This window comes from Balaenoptera physalus (assembly GCF_965194825.1).
Source record: "Balaenoptera physalus genome assembly, chromosome: 2".
Lineage (NCBI taxonomy): Eukaryota > Metazoa > Chordata > Mammalia > Artiodactyla > Balaenopteridae > Balaenoptera > Balaenoptera physalus.
In genome coordinates, this window is record NC_138883.1 from 59,915,459 (window position 1) to 59,937,826 (window position 22,368).

The following is a 22,368-nucleotide window of genomic DNA, read 5'->3' on the forward strand; positions in this document are numbered from 1 at the left end:
AGGGTATTTTTCTGGCAATTTTCAACCACTATCACCAAGGGATGAAGGAAAGCAGTATGGTGAAATGTAATGATTTTCCAACCAGAGTTCTACGGAGATGCCTCAGAGCTTCTGAAAATGAGAGTAAGAGGAAAGAAGGCCAAAGAAAGAAGCTGAATCAGGTGCTCTTACCCTGATTCAACCAGTTTAGGCTTTTTCCATATAGTATACTGGGCTCCATATAAGATTTCCCTATGGGGGAAAAAAAATGGATCTGCTGCTTTATTAAAGTTTGAAAACCACTGATGAAACCTTGGGTTTAGAATTTGAATCCTTTTACCCTACCTCTGTGGCTCCCTTCTCTTATCTGTAATGGGAATAATGCTGTATGAATATGGAGGACAGGTACTCAGTAAAGGTAGCTGTTTCTATTAGCCCTCCTCCAAAGACCATGATCCTATAACCACAGCCTTTCCACATTATTTCTCTCCCTAACAAGTCTTCAGCACAAAACAGCTTAAGGCTTTTGCAGTTGCTTCTGTATTTCATCTTTCTCTGGGTCAGTTCATTATTCACTGTCCTCCAAAGAGGTTATTTTTTCTTTGTTGCCAGGCCCCACATATTATTCAATCACATAAAAAGGTGAAAAGCGGGGGCGGGGGGGGAAATACCCTTTTTTAAGAACAACCTCAAGTCTGATTCTTTCCAGGGTTCAACCCAAAACCTCTATGGCAAATCTTCCCTTTTTAGGCCCCTTCTATCTAGAAAACACCTTTTAATATCTATTCTCTTCTCCAAAATCTTTTTTGTAACTGACCCATATACGCTATCCACAGTTCATTAACCTGTATTAAATAAACCTGATTATACCTTTTCTAAAAAAAAAAAAATACCTCTTTACCCTGATCTCTGCCTCTGCCTCTCCCTACATTACCCTTGTTACCAGCTCACAGAATTGTGACATCGCTAGAAACAACCAGTGATTTAAAAAAAAAAAAAAAAATCTATTTCTGCCTCTGAGAAAAAGAGGCATTTGACCACAATACTGGGAAGAAAAGATGCTTTCTTTACAGTTTACATATTCTCCAACCATCTTACCTTCAGCTAACTATGTCAAAACATAAAATGCACATCACTTCAAAAATCTAATAATCGGAATGATTTCTTTACAACACTACAACACTTTAAGAGACAATTCTAAAAGCATCTCTCATATTAAACATGTAAACATGTAAACAGCTGATTTCTCAGCAGAAACTCCACAAGCCAGAAGGGAGTGGCATGACATATTTAAAGTGAGGAAAGGGAAGAACCTACAACCAAGATTACTCTACCCAGCAATGATCTCATTCAGATTCAATGGAGAAATCAAAAGCTTTACAGACAAGCAAAAGCTAAGAGAATTCAGCACCACCAAATCTGTTCTACAACAAATGCTAAAGAAACATCCCTAAGTGGGAGACACATGAGAAGAAAAGGACCTACAAAAACAAACCCAAAACAATTAAGAAAATGGTAATAGGAACATACATATTGATAATTACCTTAAATTATTTAGTAATTATTTAGTGAATGGATTAAATGCTCCAACCAAAACACACAGGCTTGCTGAATGGATACAAAAACAAGACCCATATATTTGCTGTCTACAAGAGACCCACTTCAGACCTAGGGACATATACAGACTGAAAATGAGCGGATGGAAAAAGATATTTCATGCAAATGGAAATCAAAAGAAAGCTGGAATAGCAATACTCATATCACATAAAATAGACTTTAAAATAAAGAATGTTACAAGAGACAAAGAAGGACATTACATAATGATCAAGGGATCAAACCAAGAAGAAGATATAACAATTATACATATATATGCATCCAACATAGGAGCACCTCAATACATAAGGCAACTGCTAGCAGCTATAAAAGAGGAAATCGACAGTAACACAATAATAGTGGGGGACTTTAACACCTCACTTACACAAATGGACAGATCATCCAAACAGAAAATTAAGAAGGAAACACAAGCTTTAAATGACACAATAGACCAGATAGATTTAATTGATATTTATAGGACATTCCATCCAAAAACAGCAGATTACACTTTCTTCTCAACTGCGCACGGAACATTCTCCAGGATAGATCACATCTTGGGTCACAAAATCAAGCCTCAGTAAATTTAAGAAAACTGAAATCATACCAAGCATCTTTTCCAACCACAACGTTATGAGATTAGAAGTCAATTACAGGGGAAAAAAACGTAAAAAACACAAACACATGGAGGCTAAACAATACGTTACTAAATAACCAAGGGATCGCTGAAGAAATCAAAGAGGAAATCAAAAAATACTAGAGACAAATGACAATGAAAACATGATACAAAACCTATGGGATGCAGCAAAAGCAGTTCTAAGAGGGAAGTTTATAGCAATACAATCCTACCTTAAGAAACAAGAAACATCTCAAATTAACAACCTAACCTTACACCTAAAGCAATTAGAGAAAGAAGAACAAAAAAACCCCGAAGTTAGCAGAAGGAAAGAAATCATAAAGATCATAGCAGAAATAAATGAAATAGAAACAAAGAAAACAATAGCAAAGATCAATAAAACTAAAAGCTGGTTCTTTGAGAAGATAAACAAAATTGATAAGCCATTAGCCAGACTCATCAAGAAAAAGAGGGAGAGGACTCAAATCAATAAAATTAGAAATGAAAAAGGAGAAGTTACAACAGACACCGCAGAAATACAAAGCATCCTAAGAGACTACTACAGGCAACTCTATGCCATTAAAATCGACAACCTGGAAGAAATGGACAAATTCTTAGAAAGGTATAACCTTCCAAGACTGAAACAGGAAGAAATGGAAAATATGAACAGACCAATCACAAGTAATGAAATTGAAACTGTGATTAAAAATCTTCCAAAAAACAAAAGTCCAGGACCAGATGGCTTCACAGGTGAATTCTATCAAACATTTAGAGAAGAGCTAACACTCATCCTTCTCAAACTCTTCCAAAAAATTGCAGATGAAGGAACACTCCCAAACTCATTCTATGAGGCCACCATCACCCTGATACCAAAACCAGACAAAGATACTACAGAAAAAAAATTAGAGACCAATATCACTGATGAATATAGATGCAAAAATCCTCAACAGGGCTTCCCTGGTAGCGCAGTGGTTGAGAATCTGCCTGCCAATGCAGGGGACACGGGTTCAAGCCCTGGTCTGGGAAGATCCCACATGCCACGGAGCAACTGGGCCCGTGAGCCACAATTACTGAGCCTGCGCGTCTGGAGCCTGTGCTCCGCAACAAGAGAGGCTGCGATAGTGAGAGGCCCACGCACCGCGATGAAGAGTGGCCCCCACTTGCCACAACTAGAGAAAGCCCTCGCACAGAAACGAAGACCCAACACAGCCATAAATAAATAAATAAATAAATAAATAAATAAATAAATAAATAAATAAATAAAATGGGAGGAGTCATTGTATGCATTTCATAGAGTTATTGTGAAGTGAATGTGAGTTACTGCATGTAGATTTCTTATAAAAAAAAAAACATCCTCAACAAAATACTAGTAAACAGAAGCCAACAACACATTAAAAGGATCATACACCATGATCAAGTGGGATTTATCCCAGGGATGCAAGGATTCTTCAATATACGCAAATCAATCAATGTGATACACCATATTAACAAATTGAAGAAGAAAATCCACATGATCATCTCAATAGATGCAGAAAAAGTTTTTGACAAAATTCAACATCCATGTATGATAAAATCTCTCCAGAAAGTGGGCATAGAGGGAACTTACCTCAACATAATAAAGGCCATATATGACAAACCCACAGCAAATATCATCCTCAATGGTGAAAAACTGAAAGCACTTCCTCTAAGATCAGGAACAAGACAAGGATGTCCACTCTCACCACTATTATTCAACATAGTTTTGGAAGTCCTAGCCACGGCAATCAGAGAAGAAAAAGAAATAAAAGGAATACAAATTGGAAAAGAAGAAGTAAAGCCGTCACTGTTTGCTGATGACATGATACTATACATAGAGAATCCTAAAGATGCCACCAGAAAACTACTAGAACTAATCAATGAATTTGGTAAAGTTGCAGGATACAAAATTCATGCACAGAAATCTCTTGCATTCCTATACACTAATGATGAAAAATCTGAAAGAGAACTTAAGGAAACACTAACATTTACCACTGCAACAAAAAGAATAAAATACCTAGGAATAAACCAACCTAGGGAGACAAAAGACCTGTATGAAGAAAACTATAAGACACTGATGAAAGAAATTAAAGATGATACAAACAGATGGAGATATACCATGTTCTTGGACTGGAAGAATCAATATTGTGAAAATGACTATACTACCCAAAGCAATCTACAGATTCAATGCAATTGCTATCAAATTACCAATGGCATTTTTTACAGAACTAGAACAAAAAATCTTAGAATTTGTATGGAGACACAAAAGACCCCGAATAACCAAAGCAGTCGTGAGGGAAAAAAAAACGAGCTGGAAGAATCAGACTCCCTGACTTCAGACTATACTACAAAGCTACAGTAATCAAGACAATATGGTACTGGCACAAAAACAGAAATATAGAGCAATGGAACAGGATAGGAAGCCCAGAGATAAACCCACACACCTATGGTCAACTAATCTATGACAAAGGAGGCAAGGATATATAATGGAGAAAAGACAGTCTCTTCAATAAGTAGACAGCTACATGTAAAAGAATGAAAATAGAACACTACCTAACACCACACACAAAAATAAACTCAAAATGAATAAGAGACCTAAATGTAAAACCAGACACTATAAAACTCTTAGAGGAAAACATAGGAAGAAAACTCTTTGACATAAATCACAGCAAGATCTTTTTTGATCCACCTCCTAGAGTAATGGAAATAAAAACAAAGATAAACAAATAGGACCTAATGAAACTTAAAAGCTTTTGCAAAGCAAAGGAAACTACAAACAAGACGAAAAGACAACCCTCAGAATGAGAGAAAATATTTGCAAACGAATCAACAGACAAAGGATTAATCTCCAAAATATATAAACAGCTCATGCAGCTCAACATTAAAAAAACAAACAACCCAATCCAAAAATGGGCAGAAGACCTAAATAGACATTTCTCCAAAGAAGACATACAGATGGCCAAGAAGCACATGAAAAGCTGTTCAACATCACTAATTATTAGAGAAATGCAAATCAAAACTACAATGAGGTATCACCTCACACCAGTTAGAATGGGCATCATCAGAAAATCTACAAACAACAAATGCTGGAGACGGTGTGGAGAAAAGGGAACCCTCTTGCACTGTTGGTGGGAATGTAAATTGATACAGCCTCTATGGAGAACAGTATGGAGGTTCCTTAAAAAACGAAAAATAGAATTACCATATGACCCAGCAATCCCACTACTGGGCATATACCCAGAGAAAACCATAATTCAAAAAGACACATGCACCCCAATGATCATTGCAGCAGTATTTACAATAACCAGGTCACGGAAGCAACCTAAATGCCCATCGACAGATGAATGGATAAAGAAGATGTGGTACATATATACAATGGAATAATCTCAGCCATAAAAAGGAATGAAATTGGGTCATTTGTAGAGACGGGGATGAATCTAGAGGCTGTCATACAGAGTGAAGTAAGTCAGAAAGAGAAAAACAAATATCATATATTAATGCATATATGTGGAACCTAAAAAAATGGTACAGATGAACCGGTTTGCAGAGCAGAAATTGAGACACAGATGTAGAGAACAAACATATGGACACCAAGGGGGGAAAGGTGGGGGGGGGTGTGATGAATTGGGAGATTGGGGTTGATATATATACACTAATATGTATAAAATGGATAACTAATAAGAACCTGCTGTATAAAAAAATAGATAAAATAAAATTCAAAACTTCAAAGAAAAAAAAATGGAAGAAGATATCCCACACAAACAATAACCAAAGAAGAGCTAGAGTGGCCATATTATTATCAGACAAAATAGACTTTAAGAGAAAAATTGTTATTAGTAACAAAGAAGGACATTATATAATGATAAAAGGGTCTATCCATCAAGATGTAACAATTATAAACATATATCCACCTCACAATAGAGCTCCAAAATATATGAAATAAAAACTAGTATAAATGAAAGGAAAAATAGACAGTTCAATAGTAATTAGAGTCCTTAAGACTCTACTTTCGATCATGACTAACAAACAGTCAGAAGATTAGCAAGGAAATAGAAAACTTGAACAACACTATATACCAACATGTATCTACAGAGCACTCCACTCAACAACAGCAGAATACACTTTCTTCTCAAATGCACATGAAACATTCTCCAGGCTAGACCATATGCCAGGCCTTAACCAAGTCTCAATATTTTAAAAGCTTGAAATCATACAAAGTATGATTTCTGATCATAATGGAATAAAATTAGAAATTAATAACAGAAGCAAATTTGGAAAATTCATAAATAGGTGAAATACTCCTAAATAACCAACGGGTCAAAAAAGAAATCACAAGAGAAATCAGAAAATACTTTGAGATGAAAGAAAACACAACATTCCAAATTTATGGAATGCAGTTAAAACAGTGCTCAGAGAGAAATTTATTGCTATAAAAGCCTACATTTTTAAAAAATGAGATCTTAAATCAATAGCCCAACCTAACCCTAAACCTTAAGGAACTAGAAAAAGAGCAAAATAAACCCAAAACAAGCAGAAGGAAGAAAATAATAAAGACTACAGCAGAATCAAACAAAAAAGTAACACAGAAAAATACAGAAAAAAACAAAACCAAAAGGGGAAGCTGGGATGAAGTTAGAGAGTAGCACTGACATATATACACTACCAAATGTAAAATGGATGGCTAGTGGGAAGCTGCTGCATAGCACAGGGAGATGAGCTCAATGCTGTGTGACAACCTAGAGAGGTGGGATAGGGAGGATGGGAGGGAGGCTCAAGAGGGAGGGGATATGGGGATATATGTATACATACAGCTGATTCACTCTGTTGTACAGCAGAAACTAACACAACACTGTAAAGCAATAATACTCCAATAAAGATAAAAACAAACAAACATTGGTTTTGGGGAGAAAAAAATCAACAAAATCAAGCAACAAAATTGACAAATCTGTAGCTAGATTAACCAAGAAAAAGAGAACACTCAAATTACTAAAACCAGTAATTAAAGTATTATTAGCAATCTTACAGAAACGAAAAAGATCTTGAGAACAATAGTATGTCAACAAATTACATAACCTAGGTGAAACTGACAAATTACTAAAAACACATAAACTACTAAAACTAACTCAAGAAGAAATAGAAAATCTGATTAGACCTAAAACAAATAAATAGACTGAGTTAGTACAGTTGGCCCTTCGTATCCATGGGTTCTGCAGCCACAGATTCAACTAACTGTAGATTAAAAAAAAAAATTTTTTTAATTTCCAGAAAGTTCCAAAAAGCAAAACTTAAATTCGCCACACACTGGCAACTACTTACATAGCATTTACATTTTATTCTGTATTATAAGGAATCTAGAGATGATTTAAAATATACAGGAGGAAGGATGTGCATAGGTTATTTACAAATACTATGCCATTTTATGAAAGGGACTTGAGCATCCTCCAATTTTGGTATTCATGGGGGTCCTGGAACCAATCCCCTGTGGATACCAACAAAGAAAGACCCAGGGCCAGTTGGATTCAGTAGTGAATTATACCAAAAGTTTACTGAAGAATTAACACCAATCATTCTCAAACTCTTCCAGAAAACAAAAGAGGAGGAACTCTTCCTAACTCATTCATTCTATGAGGCCAGTATTACCCTGATATGATAGTCAGACAAATACATCACAAGAAAAGAAAACCACACATCAATATTTGTTATAAATATAGATGCAAAATCCTCAACAAAATACTAGAAAGCAAATCCAGCAGCATGTAAAAACAATTATATATCATAACAGTGGAATTTATTACAAGAATACAAGGTTGGTTCAACACACAAAACTAAACCAATGTTAAACACAATATTAAAAGAATAAAGAAGGAAAAAACCCATGATCACTCAACAGACAAAGAAAAGAGATTCAACAAAATCCAACACCCTTTCAGGATCAAAGCACTCAACAAACTAGGACTGAAGGGAACTTCCTCAACCTTATAAGGGGCATCTATGAAAAAACAGCTCACATACTTAACAGGGCAAGGCTGAAAGCTTTCACCTTAAGACCAGTAACAAGACAGGGATGTTCACTCTCTCCACATTGATTCAACATTGTACTAGAGATTCTAACCAGGCAATTAGGCAAGAAAAAGAAATAAAAGGCACCCAGACTGGGGGAAAAAGAAAAGTAAAACTATCTCCATTTGAAGATGACATAATCTTACATAAAAAAAAAATCCTAAACCATACATACACACACACACACACACACACACACACACACACACACACACAAACACACACACAAACTATTAGAGCTAACAAACAAGTTCAGGAAAGCTGTAGGATACAAAATCAAAAGAGAAAAATCAGTCATATTTCTATACAACAGCAATGAGCCACCTGAAAATGAAATTAAGAAAACATTTCCATTTACAACAGAAAAAAAAATACTTAGGAATAAATTTAACAAAGTTAAGTGGAAATCTTATACTCTGAAAACTACAAAACACTGTTGAAAGAAAGTAAATAAGATCTAAATAAATAGAAACACATCCCATGTTCATAGATTGGAAGACTTAATATTGTCAAGATGGCAATACTCTCCAAATTTATGTACAGAGTCAATGCAATCCCTATCAAAATTCCAAATGCCTCTTTCATAAAAACAGACAAGCAGATCCTAAAATTCATATGGAAATGCAAGGGATAGCATTTCCTTTTATAGAGATATATAGTCATAGATACATACAAACATACATACATATGGTTGTCTATCTATCTACACACATATTAGTCAAAACAATATTGAAAATGAAGAACAATGTTGGAGTATTCATACTTCCCTATTTCAAAACTTACTACAAAGTTACAATAATAAAGACAGCTTGGTAATAGCCTAAGGAAAGACATAGAGACCAATGGAGTAGAAATGAGTATCCAGAAATAAACTCTTAAACTTAACGTCAATTATGATGGAAAGTTATACCATGTTCATGGACTGGAAGAATTAATATTGTTAAAATAGCTATACTGCCCAAGGCAATCTACAGATTCAATGCAATCTCTATCAAATTACCAAAGGCATTTTTCACAGAACTAGAACAAATAATTTTAAAATTTGTATGGAAACACAAAAAAACCCGTATAGCCAAAACAATCTTGAGAAAGATGAACAGAGCCAGAAGAATCACGCTCCCTGACCTCAGACTATACTACAAAGCTATAATAATCAAGCCAGTATGGTACTGGCACAAAAACAGACACATAGATGAATGGAACAGAATAGAGAGCTCAGAAATAAATCCACACACTTATGGTCAATTAATCTATGACAAAGGAGGCAAGAATATACAACTGGGAAAAGACAGTCTCTTCAATACGTGGTGCTGGGAAAACTGGACAGCTACATGTAAAAGAATGAAATTAGAATATTTTCTCACACCATATACAAAAATAAACTCAAAGTGGATTAAAGACCTAAATGTAAGATCAGAAACCATAAAAACTCCTGGAAGGGGGCTTCCCTGGTGGCTCAGTGGTTAAGAATCCGCCTGCCAATGCAGGAGACATGGGTTTGAGCCCTGGTCCAGGAAGATCCCACATGCCGTGGAGCAACTATGCCCGTGCGCCACAACTACTGAGCCTGCTCTAGAGCCCACGAGCCACAACTACTGAGCCCGTGTGCCACAACTACTGAAGCCCACGCGCCTAGAGCCCGTGCTCCGCAACAAGAGAAGCCACCGCAATGATAAGCCCACGCACCACAATGAAGAGTAGCCCTCACTCGCTGCAACTAGAGAAAGCCTACATGCAGCAATGAAGACCCAACACAGTCAAAAATAAATAAATAAAATAAATAAATTAAAAAAAAAAAAAAACTCCTGGAAGAAAACATAGGCAGAACACTTTTTGACAAAAATTATAGCAATATTTTTTTGGATCTGTCACCTAAGGCAAACGAAACAAAAGTAAAAATAAACAAACAAGGCCTAATTAAACTTAAAAGCCTTTGCACAGCAAATGAAACCATCTACAAAATGAAAAGACAACCTACTGAATGGGAGAAAATATTTGCAAATGACCTGACCAATAAAGGGTTAATATCCAAAATATATAAAGAATTCATACAATTCTATGTCAAAAACACACACAACCCAATTTAAAAATGAGTGAAAGACCTGAAAAGACATTTTTCCAAAGAAGACAAACAGATGGCCAACAGGCACATAAAAAGACGCTCAACATCGCTAATCATCAGAGAAATGCAAATCAAAACAACAATGAGATATCACCTCATACCTGTCAGAAAGGTTATCATCAAAAAGACCACAAACCACAAATGCTGGCAAGGATGTGGAGAAAAGGGAACCCTCGGACACTGTTGGTGGGAATGTAAACTGGTGCAGCCACTGTGGAAAACATTATGGAGGTTTCTCAAAAAACTAAAAATAGAGCTACCATATGATACAGCAATTCCACTCCTGGGCATACATCCGAAGAATACAAAGATTAATTTGAAAAGATACACGCACCACAATGTTCATTGCAGCATTATTTACAATTGCCAATATATGGAAGCAACCTAAGTGTCCATCAACAGATGAATGGATAAAGAAGATGTGATAGATACAGATATAGATACAATGGAATATTACTCAGTCATAAAAAACAATAAAATTTTGCCATTTGCAACAACATGGGAACCTGGAGGGTATTATGCTTAGTAAAATGACTGAGACAGAGAAATACAGATACTGTATGTTATCACTGTGTGTGGAATCTAAAAAAATAAAACAAGTGAATACAACAAAACAGAAACTGACTCACAGATATAATGAACAAACTAGTGGTCACCAGTGGGGAGAGGGGAGGGGGGAGGGGCAGGAAAAAGGGAGGGGGTTAAGATGTACAAACTACTATGTATAAAGTAAATAAGCTACAAGGATATATTGTATAGCACAGGGAATATTGCCAATATTTTATAATAACTTTAAATGGAGGATAATCTATAGAAGTTCTGAATCACTATGTTGTACACCTGAAACTAATATAATATTGTAAATGAACTATATCCATAAAAAAATTATGGTCAATTGATTTTTAACAGCAGTACCAATACAAAATTAATGAGGAAAGAGGAGTCTTTTCAACAAATGGTATTGGGACAAGTGAATATCTACCCGCTAACACAAGAATCTGAACCCATACTTTATACCATATATAAAAATTAATTTTAAATGGATCACAGACCTTAATGTAAGAAAAAACTCTTAGAAGAAAGCACAGATGTAAATCTTTGTGGCCTTATTTTAAACATTGGTTTCATAGATATAACACCAAAAGCATACGCAACCAAAGGAAAAAAAAAGATAAACTAGATTTCATCAAAATTAAAAACCTTGGTGTTTCAAAGGTCACCATCAAGAAAGTAAAAAGACAATCCACAGAATAGGAGAAAATATTTGCAAATCATATACCTGATAAGGGTCTAATTTCATTAATATATAAAGAACTCTTATGACTTCAACAATAAAAAGACAAATAATCCAATTTTTTAAATGGTAAAAGAACTGAATAGATATTTCTCCAAAGAAGATAACACAAATGGCCAATAAGCACCTGTGAGGTTGTTCAACATCATTAGTCATTAGGGGACTGCAAATCAAAACCACAATGAGATATACCACTTTACACTCATCATTAGAGTGACTATTTAGAAAAAAAAAGTATCGGAGAGGATGTGGGAAATTCGACCCTCATAAACTGCCGGTGGGGATGTAAAATGGTACAGCATCTGTGGAAAACAATTTGGCAGTTCTTCCAAAAGTTAAACATTCAGTAAATATGATCCAGTAATTCCACTCCTAGGTATATACCCAAGAGAACTGAAAATATTCATTAAAAAAATTTGTACATGAATGCCCATAGCAGCATTAGTCATAGTAGTCAAAAAGTACAAACAACCCAAATATCCATTAAACTATGAATGAATATTCAAAATATAGTATATCTAGACAATGAAATACTTTTCAGCCATAAAAAGGAATGAAGTACTGTTACATGGTACAACACGAAAGACTCTTGAAAGTGTGCTAAGTAGATGAAGCCAGACACAAAAGGCCACATATCGTATGATCCATTTACATGAAATGTCCAGAATAGACAAATTCATAGAGAAAGTAGATTAGTGGTGGCCAAGGGATGGAGTGAGGTGAGAATTGGGAATGACTACTAATAAGGACAGGGTTTCTTTTTAGGGTGATAAAAATATTCCAAAGTTGTGGTGATAGCTGCACAACACAATGAACATTAAAAAAAAAATCACTGAATTCAATACTATAAAAGGGTAAATTTTATGTTATATGATTATACCTCAATAAAAAATTATTTTTTAACTTAAAAAAAAAAATTAAAAAGCAGAGCAGTGTTGTGCTATCCTAGGCCCCAGGCCAGTGTTGTGAGCATAGTGCATTTAGCCAAAAAAGTCATCCAGATGAAGATATTGTTCACAGAGTTGTTTTTCGTGAAAAAAGGGAAATATGTGCAATCTGAAATTCTCTCTCATCCCACAAATCCTTATCTTTCTATATATCCTATCTCTTTGAATAAGTTGCCATAACCAGAAACTGGGAGTCATTCTAGATTCCTTTTCTCTCTCTGATCCTTTGCATACAATCATTAAATTCCTACCCACTATAGTTCTCAGCTACTAAATATTTCCCATTCAGTACCCTCTTCTCTACCCCTACTTGACGACTCTGTCACCTCTCCCTTACACCCTGCTTCTAGTTTTGTTGTCCTTACACCTAACCTACATACTACTAACAGGAAGATCTATTTAAACCAAAAGTCTAACCACTGCAATACTTCAAGGGCTCTTCAGCACCTACATCACTTGGAATAAACTTATGCCTCCAACAAGCATCATTGCACATCACTCCCTGAGCCCACTTTACACTCTAGTAATACTGCTCCCAGTCTGCTGTACATACCATGTTGTTTTCATTCCTGCTCTACTGAAGCTATTCGCTCAGCCTGGAAAGGCTTTCATAAACACTCAAGAAAATGGCTTAGGTGTCTTTTCAAGCAACGCGAAGTTTCAGTACTAAAAGGAACTCATTTCAGAGGATCTGTCCTCAAGTTTCTCACTGTCGGGGAAACCACGTGTTATTGACCTCTGTTCAAAATAAATAACAGGACCGAAAGGCTAATTCAGTTTAGGAATCGGGGAAACACACCCTTGTAAAGTCCTGCTAAGCTAATGCTCTCTTCACATTCCTGATCTCCAGGTCCCCTTACACCACACAAAAAAACCGCCCAGGCATCCTAGAAACCTGGCTACTGTCTCGGACACAGGCCGTAGCCCGGCGACAGGTGAGAACTGGCTTCAGGACCTCCGACCACCGCCGCTCAGACCCCAAAGCCAAAATCGGCTGCTACCTTCCCCGGGCGGCTCCCGCGACCCCTGAGCCAAGTGACCCGGATCGCGCCTGGACTCACCCGGCGAAGCTTTCCCAGGACCAGCCCCAAGTGCGGCTGAGAGACAGTCCCGGGCCCCTCCATGGCGTCAAGGCTGCCCTGGCAGTCGGCGCCGTATCCAGGGCCTGGCCGAGCCACCACCAGCGGGACCGGACACGCAGCGTCCGGTCCGGAACCCAAACCCGCACCCGGCAACCGGAGCAGACCACTGCGGAGCCGGCTGCGGGGAGGTCCCAGAGATGAACGGCGCCTACGGGTCTCAAGTGTCCACGCTGCCCAGCCGGGGAGCTTCGGCCCCTAGGTTACGCTTTGCGTCCTGAAGATCCGAAGGCCCAAGCCCGCCCGCACGAGCCTGCGACCTGCACTCTCCTCGCCGCCCTACCCCTCGGTTTGGTTTCGGCCAGACCGCCGCACGGAGGCGGGGTGGCGGGGACTCCGTTAATTTCCCCTCCTACTTCGCGCGAGGTTCGTAGACGTGTCCCGGTCGTTCTCTCTTAAAGGGGCCGGGGCTCTACCTGGCGGAGCTACACAGCCTTGGAAATCGAGAGGCTTGGGGCTGATAGAATGGGATTCGACCTCGGGGTCTGCTCTGTGGTGTGGGCCGCACCGCCCCGAACGTCAGGACTAGGTCTCAGGAGCCCCCACCTCGGGTGCCGGCGGCGAGGCTTCTCCCTGAGGCCCCTCGGCGTAGCCCGGCGGGGTGAGCGCGACGCGCCCCCTCGGCCCGGGTGCCGGCGCCTGGCCCAGCCCCAGCCCCCATCGCTTTCCTCTCGCAGCCCCGCTAGAGCCTGCTGTCCGCACCCCACGGAAGCCCTGACGGCGTCGTACCCTGGGGGAGCCCGCCGACCCAGGGAAACCGGCCGCCGTCTTCATTCCTGTCAGAAAATGGCTTGCAGGGCCCGCGCCTGCTGCCAGCCGTGTCCGGACTTTGGACAGGAAGGCGTCTCGGGTCAGCTGTGGTCTGGGCAAAGTTTAACCTCTCCCACGCAAGAGGACATCGATCGGGCCTCCTCCGCCCAGCGGAGGGTTCGAGGGCTTTACTCACTTTTACCTGAGTTACCTGGGCACTTGCTGGGCAAACCTCTTTAAACTCCATGAACTCCTAGGTACCCAAATGCTAAATCAAACCCGTATGGACTTTAGCTGGGCGCGTGCTGTTCTCCTCTGAGGAAGGGAAGCTAAAAGTAGCATCTTGCCCTCTAAATTTAGGACCCTATATTTAGGTCTGTTGAATAAAATACCCAGGGCTGGATCTGTTCTTGGGGATGGGTTTTAGTTAACACAGGTGTAAAGGATCACCCATCTCTGAGTCTTCTAATTGAAGTCCTTAATGAACCAACTCAAAAAGCCACAGATACTTCTTCCTAAACAAATCACCCGAGAGAACTCAATAATTGAACAGAATCTTAGTTCCTTAGGAAACTTCCCTAATGTTAAGCTCTAGCAGCAACAGAACTATTGTGCCAAAAAGAATCCAGAAATGGCCCAAGTTCACGGCAAGTGATTTTCAGGACCAAAATGCAGGCTAGTTTTTTGGAACTCAAAGTGCTCTCTCTCATTTGCCACATCAGCCTAAGGAGTTTCAGGAACTTTCACAAGTAGCAAAGAGTAACAGCAATTGCTTAATGATTCTCCAGTTTTAAGGTATTACACAACCTTCATAGTGTTGGGCAGTGTGTGCTGAAACTAAACTATGTGAATAGTTTACTGAAATCAAAACAGAAGGGGCTTCCCTGGTGGCGCAGTGGTTAAGAATCCGCTTTCCAGTGTAGGGGACACGGGTTCGAGCCCTGGTCCGGGAGGATCCCACATGCCGCATAGAGCAACCAAGCCCATGCGCCACAACTACTGAGCTTGTGCTCTGGATCCCACGAGCCACAACTACTGAGCCTGTGCTCTAGAGCCCATGCTCCGCGACAAGAGAAGCCACTGCAATGAGAATCCCGCGCACTGCAACGAAGAGTGGCCCCCGCTCGCTGTAACTAGAGAAAGCCCGCGTGCAGCTACGAAGACCCAATGCAGCCAAAAATAAATAAACTAATTAATAAATTAATTTTAAAAATCTAAACAGAAGCATAACCAAAATTTAGAATTTCAAAGGATCTTAGAACAACATATGCCTCAATTAAAACACTGTATTACTGAATGAAAATTCTTCAGTAAGTCTGAACATTTTCAGGGAACTCCAGAATCATTAGCTTTCAGGATTTATTTACAACGTAAAACATTTTTTTAAAAATCCCTTTGCCCTCCCTGAGACAGTCTGTGTCCTTTTCTAGTTTTTCAATAATTACCATTCCAAATATTAAAAACATAGAGCAGGGACAAAAGGATAAATGAAATTTAAAAGAAAAATCTACAAGTTTCCCCATGGCAAAAACAGTAAAACTTAAACTCAATGCCAGGTTCAAACCTAATTTCTTTTCTGCACACTTAGTAGTCATATAGAAACTTACCTCTTCCTCTAGATCTTTAAATTCCATTTTTTAAAAGGTTCATGTTAATATATTCTAATACGTAAATAAAGTTCTACTAAACTCCTCATATCCTTGAGAAAGATTTCAGATTCTAATACATCCTGCACTCTTGTGTTTCCACACTGTGATCCTGCTTTGACACTTGTGTGGTAAAGGGGTGCTATAGGTGGAGTTGCGACTACCAACCCATAATCTAATTTCATGGACATAACTCCTGATTAATTCTTCCTTAAATGTCATGCATAGTACTACCCTCTTAAAATCTACAATTGAAAAGAGAAATACTAAATTAGGTAACTGATAAAAATAAAATTGAATGTTTTATTCTATATTATATTCATACAGAGTACATGGTTTTTACCATGTGAAAGATATAAAAGTTTGTCCTCCTTAAGTAGATATGGGATTTTGCCATCTTATATAAGCTTACTTTAAAGGAAATGGAGAACAAATTCTGTTAGTGTTTGTGACAGCTGCTAGAAAGCATACAAGAACATTGGAAACATGCTAACCAGTACACCTTGTCCACAACCTAGAAACTGATTTCCCTTATGAAGGACCCTGTTGCTGAACTGTAAACACTAGTTACTCCCATTTAATTAAACAGTCAGTGTCACAGGCTGTACGATCTAGTCCTTCAAAAGAAAGTCAAACATGCTGAGCCATGTCTTCATTCTCTGCACTAGTGATGTAAGAGTTGTTCTCAGAACATACTAAATCAGGAGCTACCTGTTGAACAAGAGCTGGGTAATTTCCATTGTGTATTCCGCATATAAATGAATATATTTATATATATTTTTTTCTAGTTAAGAATATAAAGAGCCGGGCTTCCCTGGTGGCGCAGTGGTTGAGAGTCTGCCTGCCAATGCAGGGGACGCGGGTTCGAGCCCTGGTCTGGGAGGATCCCATATGCCGCGGAGCGACTGGGCCCGTGGGCCACAATTGCTGAGCCTGCGCGTCTGGAGCCTGTGCTCCGCAACAAGAGAGGCCGCGACGGTGAGAGGCCCGCGCACCGCGATGGAGAGTGGCCCCCGCTCGCCGCAACTGGAGAGAGCCCTCGCACAGAGACGGGGATCCAGCGCAGCCAAAAATAAATAAATAAATAAATAAATAAAATTAAAAAAAAATAAAAAAAATAAAAAAAAAAAGAATATAAAGAGCCTCCTCAATTATAAAATAAAGTAGATTAAAAAGTGGTGTTGATTCCTATTACTTAAACAATTCAAAAAAAGTATTTTGTATACAAAATCTAACTGAAATTGTCAGTGAATAGAAACAATTACCTGAAGCATTTAGGCAAGAAGAAAAGGAAACACTTTTGCCTAAATTTAACTGGAAAATTGCTCAAATTTTCCATTTACTGCAGCTATTATGGATGCTTAATAGACCCACTAAGACTTAGAACTCCTGACCTGGCAGAAACTCTTCAGAGCATTTAGCCCAAACATTATGAACTTAAAGCCGTATAGAGGCCAAACAGTTGAAATAAGTATAGGGAAATGAAAACCGCATGTCTATTCAATGCAAGCGCTATTCAGCTTGAGCTTCTTGTTGCCACAGAAGAACGGAAGACTATGAATTACAGTCTTCTACTTTTTCAAGAGAACGCAGAAATCCAGATTTTTATATGAACTAACCTTTTAAATGTAGTCAACTGGTTCATAATTTTTAAACAATGCTCAAGCCAGCCAATGACCAGTCTGTCATCTAGTCTCTGCTACTGATATTACAGTTTTAAACCTGAGACTTCCCCAGAGAACAAGTGACTCTCCAAGGTCAGAAGATAATTAACAAATTTAAGTTCAATATTTTCATGTCTGAAGAATTTCATCCAAAATGGTTCAAGTAAAATGTATTTGATTATATTTAATGAGTCCACAAAAGTAAGCTTACTTAGCATAGCCTGTATTAAGTAAGCACTTTATATGAAAGGTGAATATGGTGTACTGATAAATTATTTTTTAATTTAGTAACTTCACTGGTATAATTTTTGGGAGAGGGGGATGACAAGTGAGGGCTATGTCAGTTGGACATACTAATAAGTAGAATTAATTAAATGGGTAGTTGAAAGTTTTAGTATGACTATTTTTATAAATTACATCATTATTATTAGTTTTCCTTTTCTCCTATGCTAGAGCAGATTTCTAAGTAATGTTTTTAATCAACATCTTCAACACCAAATCATACAGAGTAAATTAATCACTTATCTGAACTTATTTACCAAGTAATGTCAACTCTCTGGAAACCAGCAAAGAAATAAAGTAAGGAGGAAGCCTCTGAAAGTAAAACAATATGTGTCATTAAGCCTAGTTTTCACAAATACTCTTACAGTCAGTGGCACCTGGTCACCCTAACTAAAAATCTGGTAAATTATCCTCACTTTTCCATTTTCTTCTCCTTGCTACATTCGATCAATCATTAAATCCAATGAAGTCTATCTACAAAAATCTACCTAGTTTGTCCTTCCAATCATTTTAACAACCACTATGAGATATTAGGCCAAAGGTTAAAAAATGTGGCTAGTGGGCCAGACCCAACCTACAGAATGTTTTGTCTGAACTGCATGATATTTTTTCTAATCTAAATATTTGCCAGCATTAAAAATTGGGAGATTTCACACAAAAGAACCCAGATTTCCAACTTTTCTTGAAATATCAGAAGATCTGGCAAAAACCAGGCTGAAGGTAAGTAGCAGCTACATCTTTCGGAGAAAGCATACACTCTCCAGCTGGCTACAGTTCTCACCTTTCCCTGTGCTGCACTCATTTCATTTGAGTTTATAAACCCTGTTTTAGACCTTCACCATTTATTTCCTGAGCTAAAGTGATAACTTCTTGATTGGCCTCCCTGCCTCTGGTCTTTATCCGGTTCAATTCTTATTTGACAACGTTGACAGATAGACTTTAAAAATGAAACTTTTTCAGTTCACTCCCTACTTAAAATTCCTCAATAGTGCCCCATCATTTAAAAGATAGAGTTCAACTTCCTATCATAACATGCAAAGCTATTTTTTATATAATCCCAGTATACAACTTCAGTTTCACTCTGTATTCAATCAGACTGAATTGCTTGTAGATCTCCAAAAATGCCAAGCTCTCTCCCACTTCTGTACTTTTAAAAATGCTCTCTCCTCAACCTAGAATGTTTATCCTTTCTTGCCTGGCTAACTCCTACTCTTTCTTCAATATCAGGTCAAGTAAGATCTCTTCTGGGACATTTTCCCAGGCTCCTCCTCCCCACCCTCTCTACCTACCACTTCCAATCAGTCTACTAGGCAGCTCCTCCTGTATATCAGTAGCATCCTGTGGCTATTACAGCACCATATTATAATTATTGCATTTTTTTTTACTGGTGTCCTCCAACTAGAGTGAACTCCTTGAAGGCAACCACTGATAAATTTCATCTTAAAATGTAAATGAGAAGACAAAAGTGCCTCCTCAATTATTTATTTGGTAGCAGTAGATGAGAAAAGGAACAAACATTTGTAAAAGGTCTCACGTGCCAAGTACTACGGCTAGGTCCTTTTGCAATATTTCATTTACAATAAATGAGATAGAATTTAATAGGATTTACAATAAATGAAAAAGTGGACAGATTTTAGAATTTTAGTTATGACTTGGTTAAATTTTGAGGTACTAGTTGCTTTTGCAAGATTCTCACATTACACCATTTTGAGGTCACAGCTGTCATTCAAATACTAATGATTTGCTTAAGATTAATTTTCAGTTCATATTATTTCTGAGTTAACTCTTAGTGTAATTTCCCCTGATTTGAAAAAAAAAGGGGAAGGAAAAAACCCAAATGCTCAAGATCAACAAAGCTTAAGGAAAGTTTCAGAAAAAATCCTTAACAACATCTATGCAACAAAACATTCATGTAAGGAGAAAGCTTACATGTAAGATATTATGTAAAGAGAAATATTATGTAACACTTACATAGGGAGGATTCACTCAAACATAATTTTCAGCTGTTCCTATACTTAGTAAAATAGGTAAAATTATTGAAAAACATCTAAAACGTCAACTTACCCTTTCTGTAAGAACTACAATTGGTGAATACGCAGAATTCAGGAAATCATAAACATCAATTTGAAATAAATATTTCAGAATCTGACACTCAGAAGCATCTTCTGTCAATTTATAAATAAAAATATGTTAACACTTGATACGATGTAATTTTGAATCTAATTTTTTCCTCACTTGCTGCATTGGAGAACAAATAGCTTGTTTCTTACCTTTTTGAGCAACATAATTTTGAGAAGACAAAGAGTAATCAGTTGAAAAGATCTGACTGTTTGACAGGGTATTTTCCACAAATGTGTCTATTTCCACTTGAGCAGGCTTTTCAGTGTCTAGTGATGTTTTTGATTTTTCATCATTATTTTCAGAAGATAGAGTTTTGAAATGTACTTCTTCGTGAACTCTCATAGATAACTCTATTTTAGAGACCATATCTGCAAATAAATAAGGAGAAATGTTTTGGATTTTTTTTTACATGCTTGCTTTGTTGTGGGCTTCCTATTTTTTTTCTAGGCAGGTCATTCTTTGAATCTTGTGGGCACTGTGATACTTCATTATGGAAAGAATTCATTAAAACATAAATTTGTAGCCTCTATTATTCGCTTCTTCTGATGTAATAAATTACCACACACTTAGTGGCTTAAAGGATACAAATACATTCTCTTCGAGTTCTGGAAATCAGAAATCCTACAACCAAGGTTTTGGCAGGGCTGTGTGTTCCTTCTGGAGGCTCTAGAGGAGAACCCATTTCATTGCCTTTTCTACCTTCTGAAGGGCATCTGCATCCTTTGACTCATGACCCTGTATATATGAAGATATATATGTACATCTCAGGAACTTTCATTTAAAAAGGATTACCAGGCTTCCCTGGTGACACAGTGGTTAAGAATCCGCCTGCCAATGCAGGGGACACGGGTTTGAGCCCTGGTCCAGGAAGATCACACATGCCGCGGAACAACTAAGACTGTGCACCACAACTACTAAGCCTGCGCTCTAAAGCCCGCAAGCCACAACTACTGAGCCCGCAGGCCTAGAGCTCGTGCTCCACACAAGAGAAGCCCGCACACTGCAATGAAGAGTAGACTCTGCTTGCCGCAACTAGAGAAAGCCCACGTGCAGCAACAAAGACCCAATGCAGCCAAAAATAAATAAATTTATTTTTAAAAATTTATAAATAAATTTATAAAAAATAATAATAAAAAATAAAAAGGATCACCCTTCCCCAAAATTAAGAAAAAAAATTAATTTGAAACATATATGTCATAATTTTACACATTTGTAATGTTGTATCATATGCATACCATGTCATCATACGCATACATGTGCATACCATGTCAAATAGCCATCAATTTAAGACAATTCAATTTTCAAACATAGTTTAAACTGATCACCTGATTCAATGAACTAATCAAACAGGATTAAAAAAAAAAGTTCTAACTAGTCCTAGCCTGAGCTATAGTATTCAAGTAAATTGTGGGATTTATTCCTCAGTTACTTTTTAAGACAAGGATAGAAAAGTATCAGTGCAGCCCTGAAAAACAATATTAAAGAATAGTCCTAACTGAATTATTCAATGTCTAACTTTGCTCTTTGAGTTATGAATTTAACACATGGCTTTGATGCTGTCACTTACTTAGCATTGTTTAAAAGATGAAAGTCCCAAGTAAGCAAACACATATCTGTAATTTACTAATGCCACCTGTGGATATTAAACTTAAAAATGAACAATCAACTCAGGAGTCTGAATACAATAGGACTGTTGTAAATACAGGACTCAAATAGAGATCTACAATGATGTTTAATGGCATTAGGGGAAAAAAGGCTTATTTGACAATTAATTACACCAAATTTATATGTGCCTAAATTGGTTTATTTTAAATATTGTTTTACACTGTATTTGAAATAAATATATGTGAAGAAAATGAAAATTTCCTATAATAATTTCATATTTGATTAAACTTTTGAGGTATTATTTTCACATTACTTAAATCTAAGCTTTAAGATTTACATTAGAAACCAAAACAATCTTGAAAAAGAAGAGCTGGAGGAATCAAGTTCCCTGACTTCAGACTATACTACAAAGCTACTGTCATCAAAATAGTATGGTACTGGAACAAAGACACATGGATCAGTGGAACAGGATAGAGAGCCTAGAAATAGACCCATGCACTTATGGTCAATTAATCTAGAACAAAGGAGGTAAGAATAT

General features: G+C 37.6%; 1 protein-coding gene across 20 annotated transcripts in view; it reads right to left on the minus strand.

Moving 5' to 3' along the window:
* Positions 1 to 22,368, minus strand: part of MIA2 (MIA SH3 domain ER export factor 2) — a 107,422-nt gene that overhangs the window by 64,225 nt on the left and 20,829 nt on the right. For 6 of the 20 annotated variants that reach the window (XR_014261128.1, XM_082452058.1, XM_082452059.1 and 3 more), the window contains 2 exons: positions 20,375 to 20,593; positions 20,169 to 20,269 (listed from right to left, as the gene is read on the minus strand). Coding sequence is in view for 14 of the 20 variants with exons in the window: in XM_082452058.1 (XP_082308184.1) it covers positions 20,169 to 20,269; positions 20,375 to 20,593 (320 nt within the window). In the remaining 6 variants the exon portion in view is untranslated. Of the gene's footprint in view, positions 1 to 13,684; positions 14,087 to 14,491; positions 14,611 to 14,708; positions 14,838 to 16,119; positions 16,906 to 20,168; positions 20,270 to 20,374; positions 20,594 to 22,368 lie in introns of those variants that run through there. The other 14 variants (XM_082452057.1, XM_082452061.1, XM_082452051.1 and 11 more) reach the window with 13 other exon arrangements.